This window comes from Balaenoptera musculus, chromosome 20, assembly GCF_009873245.2.
Source record: "Balaenoptera musculus isolate JJ_BM4_2016_0621 chromosome 20, mBalMus1.pri.v3, whole genome shotgun sequence".
In the NCBI taxonomy this organism is placed as follows: Eukaryota; Metazoa; Chordata; class Mammalia; order Artiodactyla; family Balaenopteridae; genus Balaenoptera; species Balaenoptera musculus.
The window spans coordinates 50,641,325-50,664,273 of record NC_045804.1 but is presented as its reverse complement, the minus strand read 5'-3'; the positions used below and the strand labels follow the sequence as shown (position 1 = coordinate 50,664,273).

At 56.8% G+C, this 22,949-nt stretch overlaps 4 protein-coding genes across 7 annotated transcripts; all 4 read right to left on the bottom strand.

Annotated features, from left to right (window-relative positions):
* Positions 1-1,790: 1,790 nt before the first annotated feature.
* TMEM95 (transmembrane protein 95) lies at positions 1,791-4,372 on the bottom strand. Of its 2 annotated transcripts, XM_036838281.1 has the most exons (8): positions 4,292-4,372; positions 3,564-3,775; positions 3,305-3,361; positions 3,025-3,105; positions 2,905-2,925; positions 2,681-2,761; positions 2,479-2,566; positions 1,791-2,338 (listed from the first exon to the last, which is right to left on the bottom strand). In XM_036838281.1, the coding sequence occupies exons 2-8, from the start codon at positions 3,730-3,732 to the stop codon at positions 2,305-2,307; spliced, it is 531 nt and encodes a 176-aa protein (XP_036694176.1). In that variant the 5' UTR covers positions 3,733-3,775; positions 4,292-4,372; the 3' UTR covers positions 1,791-2,304. The 2 variants fall into 2 exon arrangements, with proteins under 2 accessions (XP_036694176.1, XP_036694177.1); XM_036838282.1 differs by lacking the exon at positions 4,292-4,372 and having other exon boundaries at positions 2,312-2,338; positions 2,479-2,558; positions 3,564-3,761.
* Positions 4,022-6,852, bottom strand: KCTD11 (potassium channel tetramerization domain containing 11). Its single transcript, XM_036838280.1, has one exon. The coding sequence runs from the start codon at positions 6,023-6,025 to the stop codon at positions 5,327-5,329; it is 699 nt and encodes a 232-aa protein (XP_036694175.1). The 5' UTR covers positions 6,026-6,852; the 3' UTR covers positions 4,022-5,326.
* A 684-nt stretch (positions 6,853-7,536) lies between these two features.
* ACAP1 (ArfGAP with coiled-coil, ankyrin repeat and PH domains 1) lies at positions 7,537-19,155 on the bottom strand. Its single transcript, XM_036838237.1, is given in 24 exon segments — positions 7,537-7,719; positions 8,044-8,093; positions 8,452-8,537; positions 8,539-8,563; positions 8,647-8,756; positions 9,170-9,342; positions 9,912-10,084; positions 10,201-10,295; positions 10,417-10,486; positions 11,160-11,371; positions 11,471-11,594; positions 11,925-12,025; positions 12,122-12,173; positions 13,406-13,515; positions 13,608-13,682; positions 13,796-13,891; positions 13,997-14,041; positions 14,190-14,373; positions 14,615-14,673; positions 14,758-14,811; positions 14,972-15,091; positions 18,062-18,119; positions 18,670-18,792; positions 19,024-19,155. Coding segments are annotated over 24 exon segments (2,364 nt in total). The 5' UTR covers positions 19,092-19,155; the 3' UTR covers positions 7,537-7,618.
* A 268-nt stretch (positions 19,156-19,423) lies between these two features.
* LOC118887425 lies at positions 19,424-22,664 on the bottom strand. Of its 3 annotated transcripts, none has more exons than XM_036838238.1 (9): positions 22,185-22,664; positions 21,726-21,836; positions 21,543-21,614; positions 21,223-21,311; positions 20,876-21,127; positions 20,336-20,536; positions 20,104-20,241; positions 19,699-19,851; positions 19,424-19,566 (listed from the first exon to the last, which is right to left on the bottom strand). In XM_036838238.1, exons 1-9 carry the CDS (start codon positions 22,652-22,654, stop codon positions 19,508-19,510), a joined length of 1,545 nt encoding a protein of 514 aa, XP_036694133.1. In that variant the 5' UTR covers positions 22,655-22,664; the 3' UTR covers positions 19,424-19,507. The 3 variants fall into 3 exon arrangements, 2 of the variants coding, with proteins under 2 accessions (XP_036694133.1, XP_036694134.1); XM_036838239.1 differs by having other exon boundaries at positions 20,336-20,497; XR_005017998.1 differs by having other exon boundaries at positions 19,504-19,566; positions 20,129-20,241.
* Positions 22,665-22,949: the final 285 nt, after the last annotated feature.

The following is a 22,949-nucleotide window of genomic DNA, read 5'->3' as shown; positions in this document are numbered from 1 at the left end:
TCTGAGGGAGGTGGACACGTGTGGAGTCTGAGATGCCTGTGGGGCGTTCAAGGGAGATTCCAGTTCTGTGTCTGGACAGTTCTGGCCTGATGACTATATAAGATGGTGGGAGCTGCTGATGGAGAGCCTTGAGTGTCAGGGTCAAGGGCCAACTCTATACTCTGTAGGCAAGGAAGAGCTAGGGAACGTTTTAAGTAAGAGATTATAATGGCTGATACTTAATGAGGGACCATTACACGTTGGGCACAGTCCCAAGCATTTTATATGAACTGATTTGGACCTCGCAGTAATTCTGTAAGGTCAGTACCGCTGAGTTGAATTTAAGATATCATCAATTGTAATATATACCATTATGCCATGACATGTCTTCAATTTAAGATGGGTTCTTCAGAGATGTTTAAATGTAAACAGAAAAAAAAAAAAGCCATGGAATCAAGGAAATATATGATCTGCATTTAAAATATGAGGAAACAGGAACAGAGAAATTAAATGACTTTCCCAAGGTCCAGTAAGAACCAGAGCCAGGATTTGAAATCGGGCAACCCAACTCCAGAGCCCAAGTTTTTAAGCATCATTTGATACTGGACAGGATGTTTGAGCGATGTGGAGTTTTAAGAAGACCAGTGTGGCCACCGAGGGTGCAGTGGATTTGAGGGGCGTGGGCAGAGTCAGATGCACATCTGGGAGACTGGGGTCCACAACGAGAGGGTTCTAGAGTGGGCTGGGGGCCATAGAGCAGGAGGAGGAGACAGATAGGATAGAGATCCTTCAGGAATGGACAGAACGGTTGACCCACTGCACGTTGGGTGTGAAAACAAGGACAGCTCCAAAATGTTGAGCCTGGAAAGAGGGCACAGCCTAAGAGGGTGTGAGGCAGCTACCGCAAACCAGAGGAGAGTTGCGGTGCCTGGGCAGTCAGGAGAGGGTTTCTCACCCCAGTATGGGCAGCAACGCTGCTTGGCACCTGGCCGGCAATCACTTAGTATTTGTCAAATGAATGAATGTATGAATCATTGTATGATATCGGGCAAGTTGTACGACCTGGCTGTGTGATCTCGGGGTCTCATTTTTTGGTCTAAAATGAAAGGACTGGACTAGAATGTGTAAAACAAAATAGAAGGTGTTCTCCTGGGAGGGGTAAGCATTCCTCTCTCCATTCCCAGGACATTTATGGATCCCCCAAACAGTGGTTCTAACCCTGGCTGTAAGTTAGATTAACTGAAGCCCCATATGAGACCACTAACCTCAGGATCTCTGGAGATGAGGCCCAGCAACAGGTAGTTTTTAAAGTTGCCCAGATGACTCCAATGTCCAGCTGGATGAGAACTGGGAGCCTCTAGGGACCCAGTTTGTAAACCACGGGGCTAGGTGAAGGCCGGCCTAGGCCCTTGGGCGGAGACTTATGGTTGGTGACAGGCCTCTCTTTTCATGTCCCATCTCCCATCCCCCAAACCCAAACTCCTGATAGCCAAAGGACCAAATACCAGGGTTTCTCAACCACACACTGCTGACGGTTCAGACAGGATCACTCTTTGTTGCGGAGGACTTTCCCGTGCATTTTTTGATATTTAGCGGCATCCCTGGTCTCTACCTACTAGATGCCAGTAGCACATCCTCAACACCCCCAATCAAAACAATCAAAAATGTCTCCAGATATTGCCAAACATCTCATCGCGTGCAAAATCCTCCCCTCCCCCCCCTCCCCGTTGAGAACCACTGTGCTACAAGAAGAGACTCCCGCACTCCCTCTGCCCTCCCCAGTTGCAGACAGAGGCCAGGCAGGGGCAGAGGCCATTTGACAGCAGGTTTAGTTGGGCCTGGCAGGAGGGCCTCTGTGGGAGCCTTCCAGTGTTAAATGGAAGGGTAGCATGCCAGCAGGCTGACTGATGTGGTCTCACTCTAGGGGGAGGGATTTTTCCAGAACACTCATTCCCGGATTCCCAATCAGTCACAGGAGGGCCAAGAGGAGCTTTCCGGGAACAGGCAGAAGGGGGTGTGGGAGTGGAGGTGTGTATGGAGGGGATTCTTTCCTTCTGTAGATATTTTCCTGGCACGGTGACTGCCCCTGTCTGATTGGTTGAGGACTGGAGGGGAGGACCCACAGCTGGATGCCTGGGTCCCTGGAAGCCATCTGACGCTGGGATTGTGGGGATGTCTGGGTATCAGGGTCTGGAAGACTGAACCGTTGGGGCTGGAACTAAGGGTCTAGCTGCCCGCCCTCCCCCCCCCACCCCGCCCCACGAGAGAAGTGGAAGTTGTGGGCACATGCTCCTTAGAACTGGAGGCTAAGATCGGTCCTCATCTTCACAAGTCACTTTTTGCTTGGAGGTGGCTGTACCTGAGGGAAGACAGAGGATGGGAGCCCAGGGAAGGGAAGGGAAGGGGGCTGGGAGGGAAAGAGGAAGGATAGGGGGTGGGGGAAGGTACTGATGGGTCGGAGGTGGTGAGGCTGTTTCTGGCCCTTATCCCCCAACTCACTCCACCGCGAGGCTCAGAATACCCAGGAGCAGGACAGCTCCGGAGACAAAGAGCAGCAGAATCCTGGCTTCCCAAAGATCGTGACTTCCTGCAGGGAACCCAGGAGGCAGTGAATGATCCCGGGAACCGCACCCATCGATGCTGGGGTAGCCTAACAGCTCAGAGATCTGGGTGGGGTGAGGCAGGGGTGGGGAGTAAGGACCTGGGAAGCAGCGCTTTCGGGGCCAGCAGTACACCTCGAAGCCCTGGCAGGTGGAGCAGTTGTACAGGATGGTGCTGCCCCCTGCAGGAGACAGCAGGACCAGCTCTGGGGCGGGAAGCTTCGCTGAACCCTGCGAGAGTCCCACACTTCCTCCCCAAACTGCAGGCTCTCCTCAGGTCCCCCGAGGCCCCTGGCCCTTGCTACCCCTTCCCTTTCCTACTCACGGCAGGCGGGAGCGCAGAGAGCTGAAATGAAAGACAAGGAGGATGGGGGTGGATGAGCTCAGCCACACACTCCTTTGCCTGAGGACCTAGGCACCCCTTGATCCCTCCCCGCATCAGTACCTTCCCTGTTGTATTCTGGGAGCTTGGTCTTTTGAAGCCATTTCCAATATGAAAGGAGTGAGGAGAGAGACCCTTTGATCTCTGGGGAGGCAGAGAGCAGCTATAGTGCCCCGGGTCTCAGCAGGGCCGGTTCACCTCCACACCTTCACCCAGCACCTCCCCATCACGCCCTCCTGTCTCCACCTGCCCTCCACCCTTCCCTGCCTCCCCAGCCCCCTCCTCCCAACCCCCTCCTTGGTGCCATCCAAGCCCCTAGGTTGTACCTCCCCCTCGACCTCACCTATGACCCTCAGGACTCTGTGAGTCTTCTCTGTGACTTTTTTCAAGGATGCATCATCTGTGGAGATGGGTAAGGACCGGGCGAGATTCCTGACTTTCCCAGGGTCTGAAGAAGCTCTCCCAGAGGGAGAGGCCAGTGTGTCCAGAGAGGGCAGTGGACTGAGAAGATGGCTGAGAGGCACAGCTGGGAGGCCACATGCAGCCCCCTTAGGGCACAGGGGTGACTGTTGCTGAGCCCATCCCTGGATGTCTGATCTTACCTAAGGCAAAGGCCGAGAAGTTCCAGGAGACCTCACAGTCCTTCCACTGGGCCTCCATCTGGCTGCAAAGCTGAGCCAGGCGGCCCGACAAGTCATGGTCTGGGAAGCGGCAGAAGACACAGGCCTGGGCGGCTGCCAGGAAGATCCCACCTAGTGCCAGCATCCACATGAGGCCCGCTGGGGGTGCTGGAGCGGGGGCTGCCCCACCTAGGCTGGGAAGGCCTTGGAATGCTCTGTGATCCCGGTTCCAGTCCTTTGCCTGGAGGTTCTAGAGTGTTCCAGAACAGTTGGAGTCTCTAGAGCATTCCAGAACAGTGCCACTGCTCCATCCCTGATTGGGGTAAACCTGGGGCCCAAGGAACTGGGACCAGAAGAAGAAATCTCTAGTGGGAGATGGACAGAGAAAGCAGGGCTTCTGCTGTACTCCCAACCTAGCCCTCAGCAGCCTTTACGAGTTTGTGGTTCCAAAAGCAACTTTATTTTTCTTCTTGTAAATCATGACCAGTGATAAATAAGTGACTCCCCCAGTGAAAAAGTTGTTTGTGAGTATCCCATCCCTTTCTATATCCTCCCCCACTCTCTCAAACTCTTCTGTTCATCTCCTCTCTGCCCTGGGCAGCCTTGGGCCTTCCCCAGCTATCTCCTAGCAACAGGCTCATTGTTGCCTTAGTAACTGAGAGTTCTATACAGGCCTCCAAGGCCCAGCTAAGCCCAGTGACTTCTCTTACTTCTCACCAGAAGATCCTAGTGACTCAAAGCCCAGCAGGCCCCTCCTGCCTACGTGGTGATGTGAAGCACATATACACACACACACCTTGGGATTAAACTAATTCTCAGTCTACTCACACCCACACCGCAGACATACCTGGTGCCAAAACAGTTTCTGGGCAACCCCAAACAGGCCTGGACACGCAGAGACCACAGAAAGGCCAGCACACAGACACCACCTCCAGCGACATGGATGGGAGCCAGGATGCCAGGGACCCATGCATCAGTCAGACTCACTGGCTAACAGGCACGTACACATGAAGGAAGGAAGGCCAGGACCCAAGGAGATGCCCCACTCCTCCCCATGGCCAGCCCCACCATCAATATGGGATCCTTTAAAACACTTGGATCTCCAGAGGGATGCTCCAGCCCCATAGTTAATGGGGATTCTCCTAGCTCCCTTGTGCCAAGCTAGGGTGGGGTGTAGCCCTTCTGTCTCTCTCAGTGGTGGCTTGGAACACAGCAAAGAATCTCCCTTCCCGTGTTTCAGAGTGTTCTGACTTCTCATTGGTCAGGCCTGGCCAGGCCACCAGCTCCAGGAGAAGTCACCGTCCAGAAGACCACATTAGAGCAATCCAAAGTCTCTCATTTCCCCCAGACCTCACTGTCCCTCCACGGTTCTGCTAAGCCTAGCCTGGGCAGAGAAACATCCCCACTTTTCCAGACCCTGGATACTAAGCTCCAAGCAAGGAAACACCGAAGGTCCCCAGGCTCAGGCGAGGACCAGCCAGGGAAGCTTCCCCACCTCTCCCAGGATTAGCACCAGTCCAGACCCTCTGGTCTCCTGAGCCCTTGGGCTCTCTCCGGTTTGGGGATTCCTGCCCACATCTGGGCTCCAGTCAGGTGCAACGGGGCCCCTGACTCTCACAGCTCCAGGAGCAGAGCTAGGAAGAGGCTCAGGAAAGACTTCACCCTCTTTACTGACCCATTCTTTCTACCCGCCCCCCCCTCGCCCACACAGTCAAACTGAGGGCAGCATTCCTAGTTCTCAGTTCCTAGTGCCGGACAAAGCGCAGAGATCGGGAGTTGAGCAGGTCTTCGGGGTCAGGGAAGACGGAGTCGAGACGGAAGCCATGCTCCAGGGCCACCCGCAGCACCTCCTCCAGGAAGCCCGGAGTGCCCACCACCTCCCGTCGCTCTCCTGGCTCCCCAGTCCACAGCGGCTGCAGCCCCAGTCTCCTGTACTCCACTTCGGGGAGCTCTGCAGGGCAGGGGGCCCATTCCAGATGAAAGTGTGGGCCTCTCTCTGCCCTGTCCTCATTGGCCACACCAAATCGGGCACGCATGGCACCCAGACACTCAGGGTCAGTGCAGAAGAGGTTGGCCCGGAAGGTGTCCACCTGGACAGAGCTCAGCTCATAGTGGTGTGGGCCCCGACGAGCAGAGAAGTGCACCAGGCGGGGGCTGCTATCTACGTCTGCGTGGAGCAGGGCGGCTGTGGGTGCCGGGGTCCCCCGAGAGGCCTCCAGTTCCCGCAGGGCATCCAGGAGGGGCCGGATCTGGTAAAAGTCAGCCTCTGCCCTGAGAAGCGCTGTCTCCCCGTATCCACGGGGCAGGTCCAGGCGGCCCAGCCGTAGGAAATTGAGGATGTGCCGGAAGGCCTTGCCATCTCGGTCGATAAAGTAGTGGCCGCCTCCCTGGGGATTGAGGTTGGGGGTCATGGGGGTACCGGCCCTAAACATGGCCCCCAGCATGGAGTCTGGGAATCGAGTCAGGGTCTCCAAAGTAGTGGAATATAGCGTGCCCCCGACATTCAGGGTCACGGGGCCCCCAAAGGAGGGGGGCGAGGAGGGCACAGGAGGAGGAGAAATTTTGAGGAGTATCGAAGACACCGAAAGAGAAGAAAAGGCAGAACTTCCTGGATGTGTGCAGAACTGGGTCGTAAGGTTCAGGCTGTCTCTGGGTCGGAGGCACAGGTTGGAGTACAAGGCAGCAAGATTGGGGGCTCACCCCAGCTACCTGGGTGGTGGGGGAGGGTTTCCGGGCACAGAAACGCCGGAAAGGTTGAGAGAACGGATGAAACGAGCAGAGGGAAGTCAGAGAGGGACGGGAGATTTAGGTCCAGACGCATCCGATTCTGGGTGGTCGGCGATTCCTTTCTGTGGTCTTCAGACAGTGGGTTTCCGCAATCCAACCAGCAGGTGACGGTGGCGAGCACACGGCCGACTCTGAAGGGACCAGCTTCTCGGGCAGACCGCTGTCACCGTGGGCGAGTCCACGCAGGGCTCCGGGGGCCAGTCAGAGGCCTGGCCTGGCTCCGGCGCTGGTCCCAGGAGAAGGAGGCGAGGCTGACCGGAGCCGATGGCGGAGGTGCCTCTGTATCGGCTGGAGAGCGAAGATACACGCTCAATCCGAGCTGGGAGTGTCCTAGGACTCCTATGGAAGCAGCCGGGATTCTCGGGACCGGGCGCCGCCGCCTTCTCCGGGTTTCGCCGCAGCCGCTTAAGTACTCTCCGCCCCAAGGAGGTGGCCTAAGGGCAGTGGCCGGGGGCCCTTTAAGAGGCAGCCCCGCCCCCTGGGCGGCCCGCCCCCCGCCCCCGCCCCCGCCCCCGCCCCCGCCCGGAGCGCGCGGCTCGGGTGGTGGTGGAAGACGAGTAGCGAACTGGAGAGACGGGGCTGACGGGCTGGACTGGCGGATGCTAGCGCGGGTGGGGTCTGGAGGGTGACTCAGGCGCGTCGTTAAGGATGTGGCCGCGACGGCCCCACTGGCCCCTATGTGTGCCCGACCTCACGTCTGCAACTCGGCGGGGGCCGACGTCTCCTATCCGGCCGCTATAGAAACTGAGGCCCAGCCTTCGGGGGTTGGGGACCAGTTTCTTTTCAGTTGCTCCCGCAGGGAATTCCCGAGGGGGCGGGTGCTGAGCTGCCGCATTCCAGGGATGCCTCCGGGCTGGGGTGGCCCGAGCCAGCCTCTCCATCCCCGCCCGATGCCAGCACCCCCCCCCATCCCCCCCAGAGAAGGCTGGACCCAGCCCACGCAAGTGGCCTCTGCCGGGCCTGACGGGTCTGGCCACGTCTCCTGAGCCCGCGAGCCCCGCCTCAGAGCCGCACTCGGGCCGAGGCCGAAGCTCCCAGTTCACTCCCCGGGAGTCGCCCCTCGAGTGACTCCAGTTCGCAAACCCCCAATCGCTCCTGCACCCCAGAAGCCTCAGTGTCCTACACCTCACCTGCCCGACGGGGGTGCTCAATAAATGAACTTTGAAGAACAAAGCACAAAGGCTTTAATAGAAAGGGACGGGCGGTGGGAAGGGCAGGGATAGGGGGTGCGGGCCCTCGAAGGCCTGGGATCAAAGCGTGTGTAGGTCATGGCTACGCCGGCTCAGCTTCTCCGGGTCGTCGGACGCCATGAGGGAGAAGTCGCGGAAGATATCGAGATACGTCTCGTCTCCTGAGGGGAGGGAGGAAGGGCTGGGAGGCCGGGTGGCTGGGCCCTAGCACGGGAGAGTACAATAGGGACAGCCCGGCCTGGTAAGAGCACGCGCTTCCAGCGTGGGTGGAAGGGACATCTGCACCGTCAGGGTGGCGCCCTCGCCTATTCTTTGCTCTGTTTCAAGGACCCGGCGCGTAGGATGCGCCCAATACATGTTTGTTGAATAAATGATGTAATTAATCAATGAAGCTGGGCACAGGGGGTTGGGGACGGTTCACCAGCGGCCAGAAGCCCAGAGTTACAATGTTGTGTGGGCAGAGAGGGGGGTGGGGGGTACTTTACCAGCCTGGCCCTGGGCCGCATCGACCTCCCTCATCTTTGCCAATCGCAGCCTGAAGGGGAGGGAATTAAGGAATGAATGACATTCTCCTCACTCCCCCCGCCCCAACTCCCATCCTTTAAGCTGGGCTGTTTCATTCACCTGTTTCCCCAGGGTCTAGTGCTTTAAAGATGCCTGACAACAATGTTAATGAATGATGCCTCTCTCAGAATAAACTCACCTTCCTCGGACCCTGCCCTCCCCCCTGCCTACTCCAAGCCTCAGTCAACACTTGAAGCATCCTTTCAATGTCTAGTCCTGGAGCTGGCCCCGCCCCTCCCCAGGCCCCGCCTAGCACGCTGGGGTCTCGGCGTTAGCCCCGCCCAAGTGGATAGTGCAAGCGCTAGCCCCGCCTCTTCAGGCATCCTCACAGAGTGACGATGTCAGCGTTGGCTGTTTCCACGGCGATGGTCAGGGGGTCTCTGCCTTCAGAGTCTCGGGCTCCCAGATCGGCCCCCCCGTTTCAGGAAGAGGCAGGCCAGCCTGGACAGGATAGCCAAGTTCAGCCGGCCCCTCACCCTGTCTGGAGCCTTCCTCCTCAAGGTCATTATCCCTGCCGCCCCTACCCCGTGTGGCCAAGAATGGTTGCATGGTGGAGCGGGCCTCGGCCGTGGCTGTCCACTTGGTTCACGTTTGCCCCGTTCTGGAGGAGGAACTCACAGGCCAGAAGAGAATTCTGCGTGGAGAAGTAGAGAATGGGGATAGAGGGTGGCATCTTTTGAGGCAAATTTAAAGATATTTTAGAGTGGGGTCAGTTCAGAGGGTGGGTATGGGATGGCAGGCTCTGCTCCGGCTCTTTACATGTATTCATACATTAAATCCATAGTACAACCTAATGAGGTATGTTATCCCTATTTTACAGATGAGGAAACTGAGGTACAGGAAGGTTCATAATTGTAAGTGGTGAGGGTCTGGGTTCAAACCCAGGTTTGTCTACCTCCAAACCTCACACTCTTAGCAACCAGGCTCGATTGGTTATCGCTCCCTATGAGGTGGGAGAGGCTAAGAGCTGGGACCGAAGTCCGGAGTAGGGGAGGAGAGGAGGAGCCTAAGGGTGGGGTGGGGTGGGGAGGTCAGCAAGACTCTCACAGCAGCTGTGGCCTGGATCAGTGGTGTGGCATTCTCCTGACCCCCGTGGACCCAGTTGACATCGGCTCCATGGGCGAGGGCATCAGCCATGGTGGGAAGGGATGGAGGATGCCCAGCAGCTCGAAACAGCAGGGCCCCAGGGTGCAGGCTGCCCAGGTCCTCAGAGGGTGGCTCTGTTAGGGGGAACCAGCTGTGAATCTGGGAAGAAAACCCTCAGCACAGTCCCCTGATGCTGTAATGGGATAGGTCACTTCTCAACTGTGGGGAGGCCTTCAAGACTGGGGACTGTGGTGGGAGGTGATCGTGGGTGTGAGTGGATGTGGGTAGGTCCCCTAGGGCATATGGGATAGATGGCAGTGTTCACCTCTTCCTGTCCGACCACCCTGACTGGCTGGGATGTCGGGGGTGAGCTGACGGTCAGCCTTAGCTCTCTTGGCTCCCTCGGTTCCAGCCAAACTCACACCCTCCTCCACAGGCCTCTGGAGACCCTAGATCATTCTCCTGACTCTTCTCATGCTGGTGACACCCTCACATAGCCCTGCTTGCCTCCTCCCAGCCCCACGGTCCTTCCCATCCTTCACCGTAATCCCCGAAACTCTTGCCTCGAAAAACCAGTGGGCTGTGGCCCCCCATAACAGGCTCGAGGGGAAGACGTGGCCCCAGACTCTGTGCCTCCCCACCCGGCTTGGCACCGTGCTGAGCACACAGCAGGCGCTCAACAAATGCCCAGCCAACCCTATACCTGGCTTGGGTCTGAAGCTCCCGGGCTGGGGCCTGATGGTGCCCGGCTTTGGGGGCACAGGAGGCTGCCCCCTCGGGGGGCCCCGGCCACCTCTTCGCCCACGAATCTCGGGAAGCTTGGTCAGGAACTTCTTCTCCACGTATTTGGCGTGAATCCAGGCCTCCTTCTCTTGCCTGGTGGGGGAGGGTTGTGGGAGAAGAAGGGGACAGTCTTCCCTCCTCCCATCCCAGGCTCTCCTCCCTCCCTGCCCATAAGGAGGGCAGCCCCAGTCCCTCCACCCCAGCCTCACCGGGAGCAGCTGGGCCCTGGCTTCTTCACGGCCATGGCCTCCACACGGGCCTCATAGATCTGGTTCATGACGACATTCCCCAGCTCACACATGAGCTTCAGGCGGCCCAGGCAGAGGCAGAGACAGACGGGGAGGGTGCGGGTGAGTGTCTGACCCCTCAGGGCTCTGCAGCCCTGCCCTCACCCCACCCCACACTCTCACAGCACCCCAAGTCACCTTCACGAGTTCCGGCTCCCATGAGTCAAGGGTCAGGGACCGGACTTTGGAGAAATGAACTCCCAGGCTCCTGGAGGGAAGAGGGGAAGTCGGACCCTCTGTGGGGGAAGCAGCCGGGGAAGCTGCTGCTGCTCCTGGAGAGACTTGGGGGCAAGGTCCGGCATGGGGGTCCCGTGCAGAGGCGCCGGGCCAGGAGGCAGCAGGGCAGCCAGGGCCATGCAGCCTTGACCTGCATCTGGCAGGAGCCCGCCTGTTCACCGTTCCCTCTTCTCTCTTCTTCTCATCCTCTCCAGCCACCTCCCCTCTCTCCAGGCACCCTGGCCGGGACAACTCTTTCCACGCCATTCCCCCTCCCCACTTCCACCGGAATGATGCAGGGCATGCAGGGCGAGGGGCGCATAGACTTGCTAAGGCCTCACGACATCTCTCTCTGCTTTTCGTCAGCTCCCCCGCCCTCAGCAGCCCTGACCCCGCACCTCCTCCAGTCAAGCCACTCAACTCCCCTGGGTGCCCCCCTTCCCGGGCCAGACCAGGACACTGAGGGGCTGGGCCCACCTGGGTCCACCTTGTGCCCCACAGGATCGGCCCAGGCCTGTGCCCAGCGACAGACAGAATCTGAGAGGAAGCCCAGGCAGGGCGGGAAGGGAGGGAGGAGCCCCTGTGCTGGGCTCCAGCTTGCCTCCACCCAACTCCACTGCCGCCAGAAAGAGCAGGGGCCCGCGCTTGGGACCTTGGGGAGTGACCTGTGGATGCCGGAGCACTGAATGCAGAGGGTGACGCCAAGGTTGATGCTGGCCCACTCAGGGGCCGGCTCCCGGCAGTCACAGCACTGGGCGTTGCCGTCCACGCTCTGCACCTGGGCTGCCACGTGCCCGACCCCACCAGAATCCCTTCCCCTGGTCATCCCGCCAGAGCCCAGGGTGGCGGCGGAGCCCATGGCCAGGTGTCCTGAGCCCTGGGGGAGACAGGGGAAGAAAGAGTGGCTCTGAGGTCTAGGGGAAGCCATGTCCCATCTCCCTGGGCAGCCTGGCCCTGCACCCCCATGTTAAGGTACCTGGCCTGGACCCCGGGGGCTGTCATCAAGGCGAGCCTGGTTGAAGGCCGTAGCGATACTGCTCTGCACAGCACTGACCCACAGCTGCAGGAGGCGCTCTGAGTCAGCCTGCAGGAGGCAGGACCTGGGCAGGGGGGCAGCGGGAGGGCAGGGAGGGGTCTGAGGCCTGGGGAGCCGAGTGGCAGGACAGGCAGGGTGACATTCAGCTAGTATTCAGCTGGCACCACTCATATTGAAATACCTCTGCACCAGTCGGTAATATGCTTCCAGATATCCCCCTTCAGCCTAGATCCTCCCCTAGCCTGCCCCCCAATTGAGCCACCAAAGGGCTAATGCCTGGGGCTGCATTAGGGGCCTCCAAGATCCTGCTCCAGGGATGCCTTTGTGATTGGCCCTGCCTTTCCAGTTGGTAAAATTGAGATATACGGGTGTCACCCCTGAGCACTGCACTCACTTGCTGGGGGACACCACCTCAAAGCAAAACCGCCTTTCTGAGTCAGGACAGAGCTTCACTGTGCAGAGACGAAGGTCATCCACCACCACAGTCACAGGGTCCTGGCAGGGAAAGGAGACAGGGGGGCAGGAGTCCAGGCAGCCACAGCAGGGCTCAGTCCTCCTGGGCCCAGGCATCCAGGATCCGGGCCTACTCACCTTGTGCTTCTTCTGATAAACCAGTTGGTTGCTCTGAATAGTAAACCAGCGTCTGGAAGAGGCAGAAGTAGGGTTAATGACATGGGCGGCACTGGAATGCGGCTTGGGACAGACAGGAGAGAGGCTGTGCTCTTAGTCCCATAAGGATCTTGCTGAGAGGAGAGAGACCGGGCTGCCCATCCCATGAGATGTTCCAGAGGAGGGTGACAGAGGCGCAGCCAGGGACATCTAAGGGGTGCTATTCACATCTCGAATACCCCAGATTTGATAACATTTATGAAGACAACTTTCCAGCAGATGGCAGTGAAATGCATTGTCTAATAAGTCTATTGCTACAATGTTTTGGCAAGTAGAAGTATCTTGGAGGGAATTTCCTGGCAGTCCAGTGGTTAGGACTCTGCACTTTCACTGCCGAGGACCCGGGTTCGATCCCCAGTCAGGGAACTAAGATCCTGCAAGCCATGAAGTGTGGCCCCCAAAATTTTTAATTTAAATTTAAAATTAAAAAAAAAAAAAAAGTATCTTGGAGAAGCGGCTCTTGTCTTCTAATTTGCGCAAAGATCCCATATGGGCCAGCAGTGGCCCTGGAAGGGGAAGGGGTCGAGTCAGAGCAGATCACCACCCTGCTCCGCACCCTGCGATGGCTCCCCACTTCCCTCAGAGTAGAGCCAACAAGGCCCTGTCATGATTCACGTCCTCATTAGCTCCACCTGCATCTCCTACCACTTCCTCCTCCCTCCCTCTGTCCACACCCTGGGCCTCCTCTCTGTTCCTCAAACCTTCCAGGTTCCTCAGGGCCTTGGTGCTGGCTCCTCCTTCTGCCTAGAACATTCTCTCCCAGATATCCTTCCAGTTTTCACTCAGAAGTCATCTTTTCATGAGGCCTTTGCTGACCACCCTATTTATTTATTTTTATCATTATTATTATTTTTTGGCCACAGAGCTTGCGGGACTCTCAGTTCCCTGACCAGGGACTGAACCCGGGCCACGGCAGTGAAAGCCCGGAATCCTAACCACTAGGCCACCAGGGAACTCCCTGCCCACCCTATTTAAAATTGCAACTCCTCCCCAGCTCTCCACATTGCTTGCTTTATTACTTTTCACCTATGGTACTCTTACCTTCTAAGAGATAATTTACTTAATTATTACGTTCTTGTCTGTCTTTGCTGATGGAATGTAAACTCTCTGAAGGCAGGGGGTTTGTCTGTTTTTCCTGGCTGTAGTTAGCACACTCAAAAAACTTTAACCTGATGGGTTTGGCCGATTGGGGTGTCCGCTCCTCACCTGCTCCAGGTTTTAAATGCATTGCTGGCCCGTTTGAAGAGATGCCCTTCCATGACCAGGCCACCAGGCCCCTCCCTTAGGCTTGGCTCTGGCTCTTCCCCACCCAGCTCCTGGGGGCACAAAAGGGTCAAAGGGCAACTGAAGTGGGCAGAGACCAAGGCCCCAGGCCCATCTGCTTCCTGCCGGCAGCCCCAGCCCTTACCTTCTGTTTCAGCAGCACGTGTCTCTGCTCCATGTCCCTCTTCTCTCGAGCCGAATTCAAGACCAGCCGGTGTAACTGAGCACAGGAGGGGCATCTCAGATGGCCCCAGCCTCCCAAAACCAGGCCAGGAGAGTCATCTCAGAGCCCCTACCCTCCCTCTTCCACCTGCCTGCGCCCTGGGTCTATACCTGGCCACCCAGCTCCTTGCGATACTGGGCCAGCCGGCGCAGCTCCTCGTGGCCCTGCTGGAAATGGGTAGCCTGGGCCTCCACCAGACGCAGCACCTGGGGGACAAGGTGGGCAGGGGGCAGACCCCTCTCTTTTCCTCTCCCTCCTGCTCCCAGCAGCAGGCTCCTCCCCTCCCTGCCCTCGCCCCCACTGCGACTCACAAACTCCATGATGTCAAACTTCCTCTTGTCCTCAATCACATTGATCTGAGAGCCCAAAAGACCTCAGGTCAGCCTTGAAAACACAGACGCACGACCCACCCACCCCCCAACCCACCCACTGCACACCAGTGACTCTCCAGCCTCGAGGTGACTGGGGTCCTGGCACCCCAAGAAGACAGGTTGGGGCAGGCACCTGCAGGGCATAATCCAGGGCCCGTGCCCGGTACCCGGCTCGAGCAATCTTCAGAGCAGCTCCGGCCTCTTCTGCCTCCTGCGCCCGGCGCCTGGGGACCTCTGCGTTGTGGGTAAGAGCAGCCTCCAGGCTCTCAGCCCCCCGCCAGAAATCCCGCCGAGCCTCTCGGAAGCCCCGGAGACCTCTGGGGGTGTGGGGATGACAGAAAATCACCGATACACCCGCCTGCCCCCAGCAGTGAAGTCCCTGAGATTCGCTCACAGCCTTGCAGGTAGCCTATGGACGGTCAGAACTCCAAGGGGATCCTTGGGATGGGGGATAACAATCAGGCCACCAGAAGCCCCCAATCTCACAACTCCTTCATTCAGGGAGGCCCCTGCGGCAATGGGAAGAGGGCTGGAGGACTGGTTTCCCTCCTAACTCACTCCTTGACCAGAGTTTGGATTTGCTGCTGCAGTGTGTGCTGGGTGGCATCTAGAAGCTCCTGAGGGAAGCAGAAATTGGCAGGTGGGGGTCAGGACCGCAGACGCCCTTGCTCCCCTCACCAGCCCTACCTATCCCCACTTACTGCGTGGCTGTCCAGCTTGTGGCTCAGGCTCTGAGTGAAATTGTCCAGACACTCCTAGGCAAGAAGAGGCAGAGAGAGAGTACCAGGCGTGGGCGGTAGGGCCCTCCCATCCCTAGACCCAGCCTGCTCTGGCCTGAGACCCGCAGACCCCAGACCAACCCTCCCCTTCCACAGGATCTCTCCCACCCCAGCCTGGTTTGGACCCTCCACATACCGCCATCATGGGCTCTGGTGGACCCAGGTGGGCCAGGTCACAAATGCCAACGATGAAGGCCCGGCTGGCGGCAAGGTAGTGGCGCCCACTTTCCAGGAGGCCATTACCCAGCTTGAGGAGCTAGGAAGCAACAGAGCAACAGGGAGTCGTGCCACGCGCCACCAATACCCAGTGCCACCCCCGCTCCTGTCCTACTTCCTCTCCCCTTTCCCAGGGCTGTGCCCCTCCCTCCCCTCCTCACCTACACTCCTCTGTGGCCCAGTCCAGTTTCTAACACACACATGGTGCTTTCTCATCTCTGTTTCTTTGCTCCCACTACTCTGTGCCTGGAACAAAATTCCTCCCAGCCTGTCACCAAAGCCAGTGTCAGCTTCACCTCCAAAACGTCTCTCCTGCCCTGCTCTGTCTGCTTGGATCCAGAGTTCCCCAGAAATGCCATCCTCACGCTCTGACTCCTAGCATGAATGTTCCACCTGGTTGGTATTAAATTCTACAGTATTTACTGTCTAGAGTTGTCCATTCTGTGCTTAGTGAACATTCCCTCATAAATATTAATCGGTCAGCTAGGCCCGAGGGTCAGGGCAAAGATGGTGCTCCTAGGGCCCATTCTGTCTGGCCCTAATTACAAACAAGGAGGCTTGATAAACAAAGGGACAAGTGACTGGCCGGAGGAGGATCTCTGGGAGAGCCAGGTGGCCGACCCAGAAGCCAAAGCGAGGTCTTCTGACCCCTGGCCCTTGTTACCTGCAGGAATTGCTTTGCTCCTGAGGTGACACCATTGGCTCTAGCCTGAGTCACCATATCTGGGATGGGGCAAGTGTCTGTGGAGCCTGTCAGCTCAGCCCAGGGAACAGGAGACCACCATAGAGGTTCTATGAGGAAATCCTGGGAAGCAGGGGCTCAGAGAACGTGGGCTACATTGGTGCTTGTGGAACTTTCGTTGAACTGAAAAACACTTTTTAGGGCTAGTGAAGGCTTCAGGGAAATATAGCTTGACTTGAAGATGGCTGGCAGGGTCAGTAATGGTCAGGCAACTGACCATGATCAAACCTTATCAGATGTCACCATCCGGTGTCTGTGACAAGGGACAACGACCCAGATGATCACAACTCCACTGTGTGGAGGTGGTGGACTGAGTGTCCAATCCTTTCCTTAACCACCCCACCTTCCTTCCCAAATATCTGAATAAGGAACTTTCATAAGATTGCACTAGTGACAAACTGGTACATCCATACAATAGCATGGGGCAGCAATGCAAAAGGAATGAGCTATTCATCTGTGAACTATTAATGAACTGCTGATAACTACTGATAGGCCACAACTTGACTAAACTTCAGAGACATTATTATGAGAGGAAAAAAGAGGCCAATCTTGAACGGTCACATACTATATGATTCTACCTAGATAACAATCTAGAAATGACAAAAGCCTGGAGATAGAAAACAGATGAGTGGTTGTCATGGATAAGGAAGAGGCTGGGGAGGGGGTTATCATTACAAAGAATGGCACAAAAGAGTTCCTTTGTGGTGATAGGAGTTTTGTATCTTGAGTGTGATGGTTATGAGAATCTATAAGTGTGATAAAGTGCCATTGAATTATACACAAAGATTTTTTTTAAGAGTATACGCAAAACAGGTAAAATCCAAGTAAAGTCTTTAGACAGTTTATTGTATCATGCCAACAGCAATTTCCTGGTATGGGTAGTATACTACAGTTATGGAAGATGCTGTCATTGGGGGAAGCTGGGAGATAGGTACGTGGGATCTCTCTGTACTATTTTTGCAACTTCTTGTGACTCTGCAATTAACTAAAAATACAAAGTTTAACTTAAAAATATATGTATATATTCATATGTAAACTAAATCACTTTGCAGTACAGCAGAAACTAACACAACACTGTAAATCAACTACACGTCAATTAAAAAATGTATATATTATTTGGTCACCTACTAACTTTCAGGCCATGGTATAGGCACTGGGGATTGAGCAAAAACAAAATGTAAAAGTTCCTCATGACACTTAGCTTCCAGTGGGGAAGAGTAGACAAGAAAAAAAATTGGCAAGCCTGACAGACACAGGCTAAGGTGACCCCTGATGATTCCACCCTTGCATAATCCTGACCCCTTGAGTGTGGGGGAGTGAGACCTGTGATTTGCTTCTAATCAGTAGAATACGATATGGCAAGGGCGATGGGATGGCACCCCCAAATGACAAAGGTGATGGATTCGCTCCTGTAGTCACATTCTGACGTAAACTGACGCCATCTTGCCAACACATGCAAGGGAGACTCTGCTGCTGGCACTGAAGAAGCAGGCTGTATGACGTAAACTGCCTACGGACAGGGCCCGGTGGCAGGGAACTGTGGGAGGCCTCTAGGAGATGAGGGCCTCCATCCGGCAACAGCAAGGACCTGAATTCTGCCAACAATCACGTGAGCTCAGAAGAAAACCCTGAGCTGTGGATGAGACTACAGCCTCTGTCAACACCTCGGCTGCGGCCTGTGAGACCCTGAGCGGAGGGAGCACAGTCAAGCTGTGCTCGACTCCTGACCCACAAAAACTGCGATAACACCTGTGCGTTGTTTTAAGTCACCGAGTTTGTAATAATTTGTTATACAATAATAGAAAACTAATACCGCGAGTAAACGTATAACGTGTCAGATCGAGAGAAAGGCTGTAAAGAAAAAAAAAAGCCAAATAAGGGGAGTGGGAGTGTGCCGTTTTTATAAAGAATATCTAGGAAGGCCTTACTGTGTGTGTTCTAGTGTTTTACTGGTTTGTTTTCCATGGTTAGTCTGTGAGCCCCCTGAGGGCAGAAACAGCCTGCTTCTCCCTGAGGCGCCCACGGCTCGCTTAATGCAGGTCTCAAGAACCGACCAAGTAAGCCCACAGGTGAGTCTTGTTTTCCAAGATTCTGAGCTCCTTGAGGGTACAGAACCACTTTTTGGCTCCTCTGTAGCCCCAAACATCTACCCCACCTGGTTAGCATTCAGTAATCCCCAGAACTCATTCTTGGTCTCTAGTTTTCTCCCTGGCCTCACCTCTCTCATCTTAATCCCACCCCGGTCACCCCTCTCCACGTCAGGATCACCTTTTCCAGCCGGGTCTCCAATTCTGACACTTCGGCTTCCACCAGCTCAATAGAGGCTCTGGGAAAGGAGGGATGGGGTCACAGGAACAGAGCTTGGGTCCATCTGGTCTGTCCACCTCAGCAGGGTTGGGGGTCGGGGTTAGGGGGCGAAGGGTACAGACGGAAAAGGCTGATGGGTTAAGAACTGCCCACCCACCCTCTCTGGCTCGCTCACTCTGCACAGTGTGGGAGCTACTACGGCCCAGGCCAGAGCAGGAAGGGTAGAAAGAGGGTGGATGTGGCGAGGGCAGGAAGTTGCTAACCGCCCAGCGCAGGTGCTGGGGGAGGGGCAGGGGTCCAGAGAGAGGGAGGAGGGGATGCCAGCTCTGGGAGTGAGAGAGGCTGGAGGGACCCCCTTCACACATGCAGTGGGTGGCAAGCATCAGCACGAGATTCGATAGCAGAGGTACTGCTTTGGCCCATAAGCTGGATCTTGTCCCTTTGAGACTTACTCCCTGGAAAGACATCCTCCGACTTGGGGAAGGTTGTGCATGTGTATTAGGGGGTGTTGGACCTCCCCGCCTCTGCCCGCCCCCCTCCCCTGCCCCCGGAGACCTGTGCACACTTACCGGAAGCGGGGTGAGTCCTTAAGGCACTCCTCAAAATCCAGCTTGACCGTCATCTCAGCTTGACCGCTCTGGGGCCAGTGGGCCCTGGGGCCTGGAGGGTGGGGATGCAGGTGGCGGTACTCCCTGCCCCGGGGGGAGGGGGGGTGCTGGTGAGGAAGGAGGAGAGGATCCTCTCCTGGGTAGAGCCTGGGGGGGTGCGATTCTTTCCCTAAGTGGAAGGGGTGTCCTAAGAGGAGCTCTCACCCCACACTTCCAGGCAACGCTGGGAGGGGTAGAGGCGGGGCCTGGGCGGTGGAGAAAGGGCCTGAGATCAGAGACGCCACAGCCCCGCCCTCAGAGCCTATCTGCAGTCACCTTCCTACCGGGACCCTGGTCTCTGCTTCAGTCTCCTGCAGTGGTTGAGTTGTGGGGGCCTGAGACATACAGGTTCAAATCCTGATTGCGTGACCCTGGGCAAGCTGATTCCTCAGTTTCCTCATCTGAAAGATGGGCATGATAATTCCTACGTCCAGGGTGTTGTAAGAATTAAAGATGATACTGGTGTGTGGCTGACTGAATCACACCAATCATTGTCAGACGGCTGCAGTGGGGTCTTCTTGGACTCCTGGGGGCCTGCTGAGTCCATTCCCCCAGACCACTCCAAGCTTTCTTCTCTGCTCTTCTTGCCTGTGGTTTCCTGTGTGTGAACTTCCCTTTCTGCCCCCCACTCCTCAATGACAGCTCAGGCCCAGCCTGGACCCCCAATACCCAGACTTCTGCTCTTCTTCTCTTTATTGTCTACCCCTACCAAGGGTGGTGAGGGCGGGGACAGGTTGGCCCCCACCCCATCCCCAGCTGGCTACAGTTTCCATTGTCTGGCTTCCTCCTCCTGAGTCCACTGGAGCTGCAGGGTTTCATCTGGAGAGAGGAGGGACTGGGTGAGTGGCTTTCTTGCAGCAGGCAAAAGATCTGGCCCATGTGACCCCCTGACTCCCTAGAACCCACCCACTCTCCCTCCCTGGCCAGCCCCTTGCCCCTGCTCAGGCTCACATCTGTGCTGGTTTTTGTTTGAGGAGTTTGGGTGGCTTCCAGGTTCCCTCTCTGAGCCTTCGGTGCTTTGCCAGTTCAGCCCCTTGGATACCAGCCACTGACACCAGCCAGACATTGCTCGGGACCCACTGTCTTTGGAGGACGGGGCAGTCCCTGGAGCAGGGTAGGTGGCAGAGAGGAATCAGGAAGGAGGCATAGGGGCAGTGGTGGTGCTAAGCTGGCAGGAGGTCCCAATCCCTCTGAGCCTCCCTGGGTCCCCTCCATACAATCCACATTGCACACAAGGATGTTGAGGGCCTCGCTCATCACCTGCTGCTGATCTACTGGCCTGAAGGGAGTGGGGGCTGGGGGGATGGGAGCTTGCCAAGAGCCAGGCCTGGTGAGATAGTGGCCTGGTGCCCTCACCAGGCTTCGATGACATCACTGTCACCTTCAGGGAACTCTCGGTGGCCTTGTAATCCTGCGAGGGGCTTCCAGTGTGGTCCAGCAGACGGACCTCAGTGCTTATGGGATTCTCAGTCACCCAATTCAAGCTTGTGGAGCCTGGAAGCATCACAGGATCAGGGTTGGGGCACCCATCAGTCTGTTGGTTCTCGGCCACCGCCCCGCTCCCAGGCTGACCCAGCCCAGCTCTCACTGGTCTGCTGCTCATCTTCTGTGTCCTCCTCAAGTTCAGGGTGGGGAGAGCACCTCAGGTATCTTCCTTTGCTACAATACTCCTTGCGTCGCAGATCAATTTCCTTCTCCAACACGACAGTGGTGGATGAAGCTGGGGACTGATTTCTTAAGGCAGGGGAAGCTGAGAAGTCATCCAAATCAATCTGAGTCATATGGCCGCCTAGCGAATACAGGCCACCATCTCCACTGTGACCCCCAAGCACCGGGGAGAAGCTCAAGCCCCAGGTTCTCATCTCACTTCTATCACCTCCTCCCATTTTAGAAAAACGTCAGTGACTTTTCCACCCGCCACGGTTCCCTTGGGCTTTCTGTTCCTCCTCCCCAGCCAGCTTGGGGAACTATCCTGAGGACCCCACTCCAGCTGCCCTCTGTCTTCCCTGGGGTCACCTTCCAGCACGACTTCCCTGTCAGCCAGCAGGGCCCTGAGGAAGACAGACTATGGTGGAGAAGGTTCTGGACTACAATTACCTTGGGTCCCTGGGGCCCCACCATAGCTAACCTTTGACTTCTAGGATGTGGTTCCTGGCCACCAGGCCAAGCTCATCTTTGACTCCTCCGGTCAGTCCTCTTGCCCCTCCTCTCTCCACAGGCCTGGGCTCTGAGGCCAGCATCACACCTCGACTGCCACTGCTCATACTGACACTACCCACACTGCTGTTCTTGTTATTATCCAAGGGCAGGTTTTTCGGAGCCTTGAGGAACTTTCCTTCATTGTAGTGTGCCTTCCGGCGCTTTTCAAAATCGCTGGATTCTGTGGGCCAGTGTCAGAGCTTGGCTTTCCTGCCAGGCTCTCGCTGAAGGCTCAGGCCACCCCCCTTTCCACTCAATCCCCACCCCACATCTCACGTGTCTTGGAAAAGTTGTCTGAAGACCCTGAGCTTCTGTTGTCACTGTACAGGAAGACCTTGGGGCAGAAATTGTCCATTGTTGCAAACCTGAAGGGGAGGGAGACCAGTTGGGGGCACGGAAGGGAGAGAACAATGGGAGCAGGTGGTAGATGGGGCCAAGCTGGCTGACTCCCCCACTTTGGCCTGGGTGAGTCCTGATCCGAATTGTAGTACCTCCCATTTGGGGGGGCCCGAAGGCAGAGCTGGTTCAGACCTGAGTCCAGGGGTGGAGGGAGGAAGAGGCCCCACTTCCCTACTGATTTCTGGCAGGACTCTCACCTCTCTGCTAGATCCTCAGGAGTCATTGTGTGAGAGGTTCCCGCGAGCAGGTCTTCATCGCTGTCCTGCAGCCTGCACAGGAGGGAGGAAGCAGTGCCTCAGAAGGGGATAGCAGGCAGGCCCCCACTCCTTTGAGTAGGGAAGAGAGTCTGGGATGAAGGGCTAGGGCTGAGGGCTCAGCACCTGTGGTAGGGAGTGCGAGGCTCATCCACCTTCATAAATCCATAGTCCTTGTCAGCAGGGTGGTAGGTCGCCAGAATATTCATTTCATCCCAGCGCTGAGACTTTTTCCTTCTGGTGAGAGAAGGACACAAAAAAGGGGGAGGAAACCTTCTAGTGCCCTCCTCCTCACCGCCCTCATGCTTACAGTCATTCAAAAACTGTTTCTTACACCCCCTTGTAGTTCCAGAGGTGTAGGAGGCTGGGGATGGGGTCACACCTGATGACAATCACATACGATGTAGTCAGGGTACATGCTGACTCTCTTATCCGGTACCTGCTACTCTCTCAAAGGCTAGGAACCTCAGATTTCCCACCCAATTACCCTCACCTACTCTCACTTTTAGTTCTTGGCACTCCGCCCCTTCTCCCCTGACTCCGCCTCCTCTAGTGTCTGGAATCCCTTCCTCCCGGGCTCCTTACCTCTCCGCCCTGGGGGATTTGTGCACCACGGTGGAGCTGCTGTTTTTTAGTATGCTCCGGGGCCGGTCCTCACAGGGTTTGTCGGGGTGCATGCAAGTTGACCCGGAGTGCGGAATGTATCCCGAGTTGTACAACCCAGGCCCCCCGGACCCCAGGTTGGACGTCCCGGATACATTGGTTCCAGGGAAGGGGGGATTAAGCCCGCCAGGGTGTGTACCGGACCCAGGATGCCGGTTGAGGCCGGAACTGAGGACTGCTGTCCCTCCAGAGGGCTGGCTAGAACCAGGACTGCCAATTACGGTTCCCCCGGAGTGTACGGCGGGCCCAGAACCGTGAAATATGGCTACTCCGGAGGGCAGCCCGGCGCCTGCCTCGACTCCTCCGATGCCTCTGGGCACTCCCCTGGTTGGCCCTCCAGGAGATTCTCCGTCGAGGCCTCTAGCAGTCCCCAGAGATTCCTGCTTTTCCATGGCCCCACTAGGGGGCCACTCTCAGCTACCCCGCCCCGCCTCCCTGCACCATACAGCCCCGCCCCCACCGCGGCGGGCTGGGGACGCTTGGGCGAGGTCTGGGTCCCCTCCCCCACTGCTCCCTGGAGCCACGGGGGGCGGATTCAAAACTGTATAGGGACCTCGGGCTGGGAGCCTCTCCGCTTGCCCCTCCTCTTCTGTCCCACCCTAAGACTTTTCTTTGTCTCTGGGATTTGTTCCCGCCTTTCTCCCCTATCTCTGCCCTTATCCGAATTATCCAATCGTAGTCAGGGGT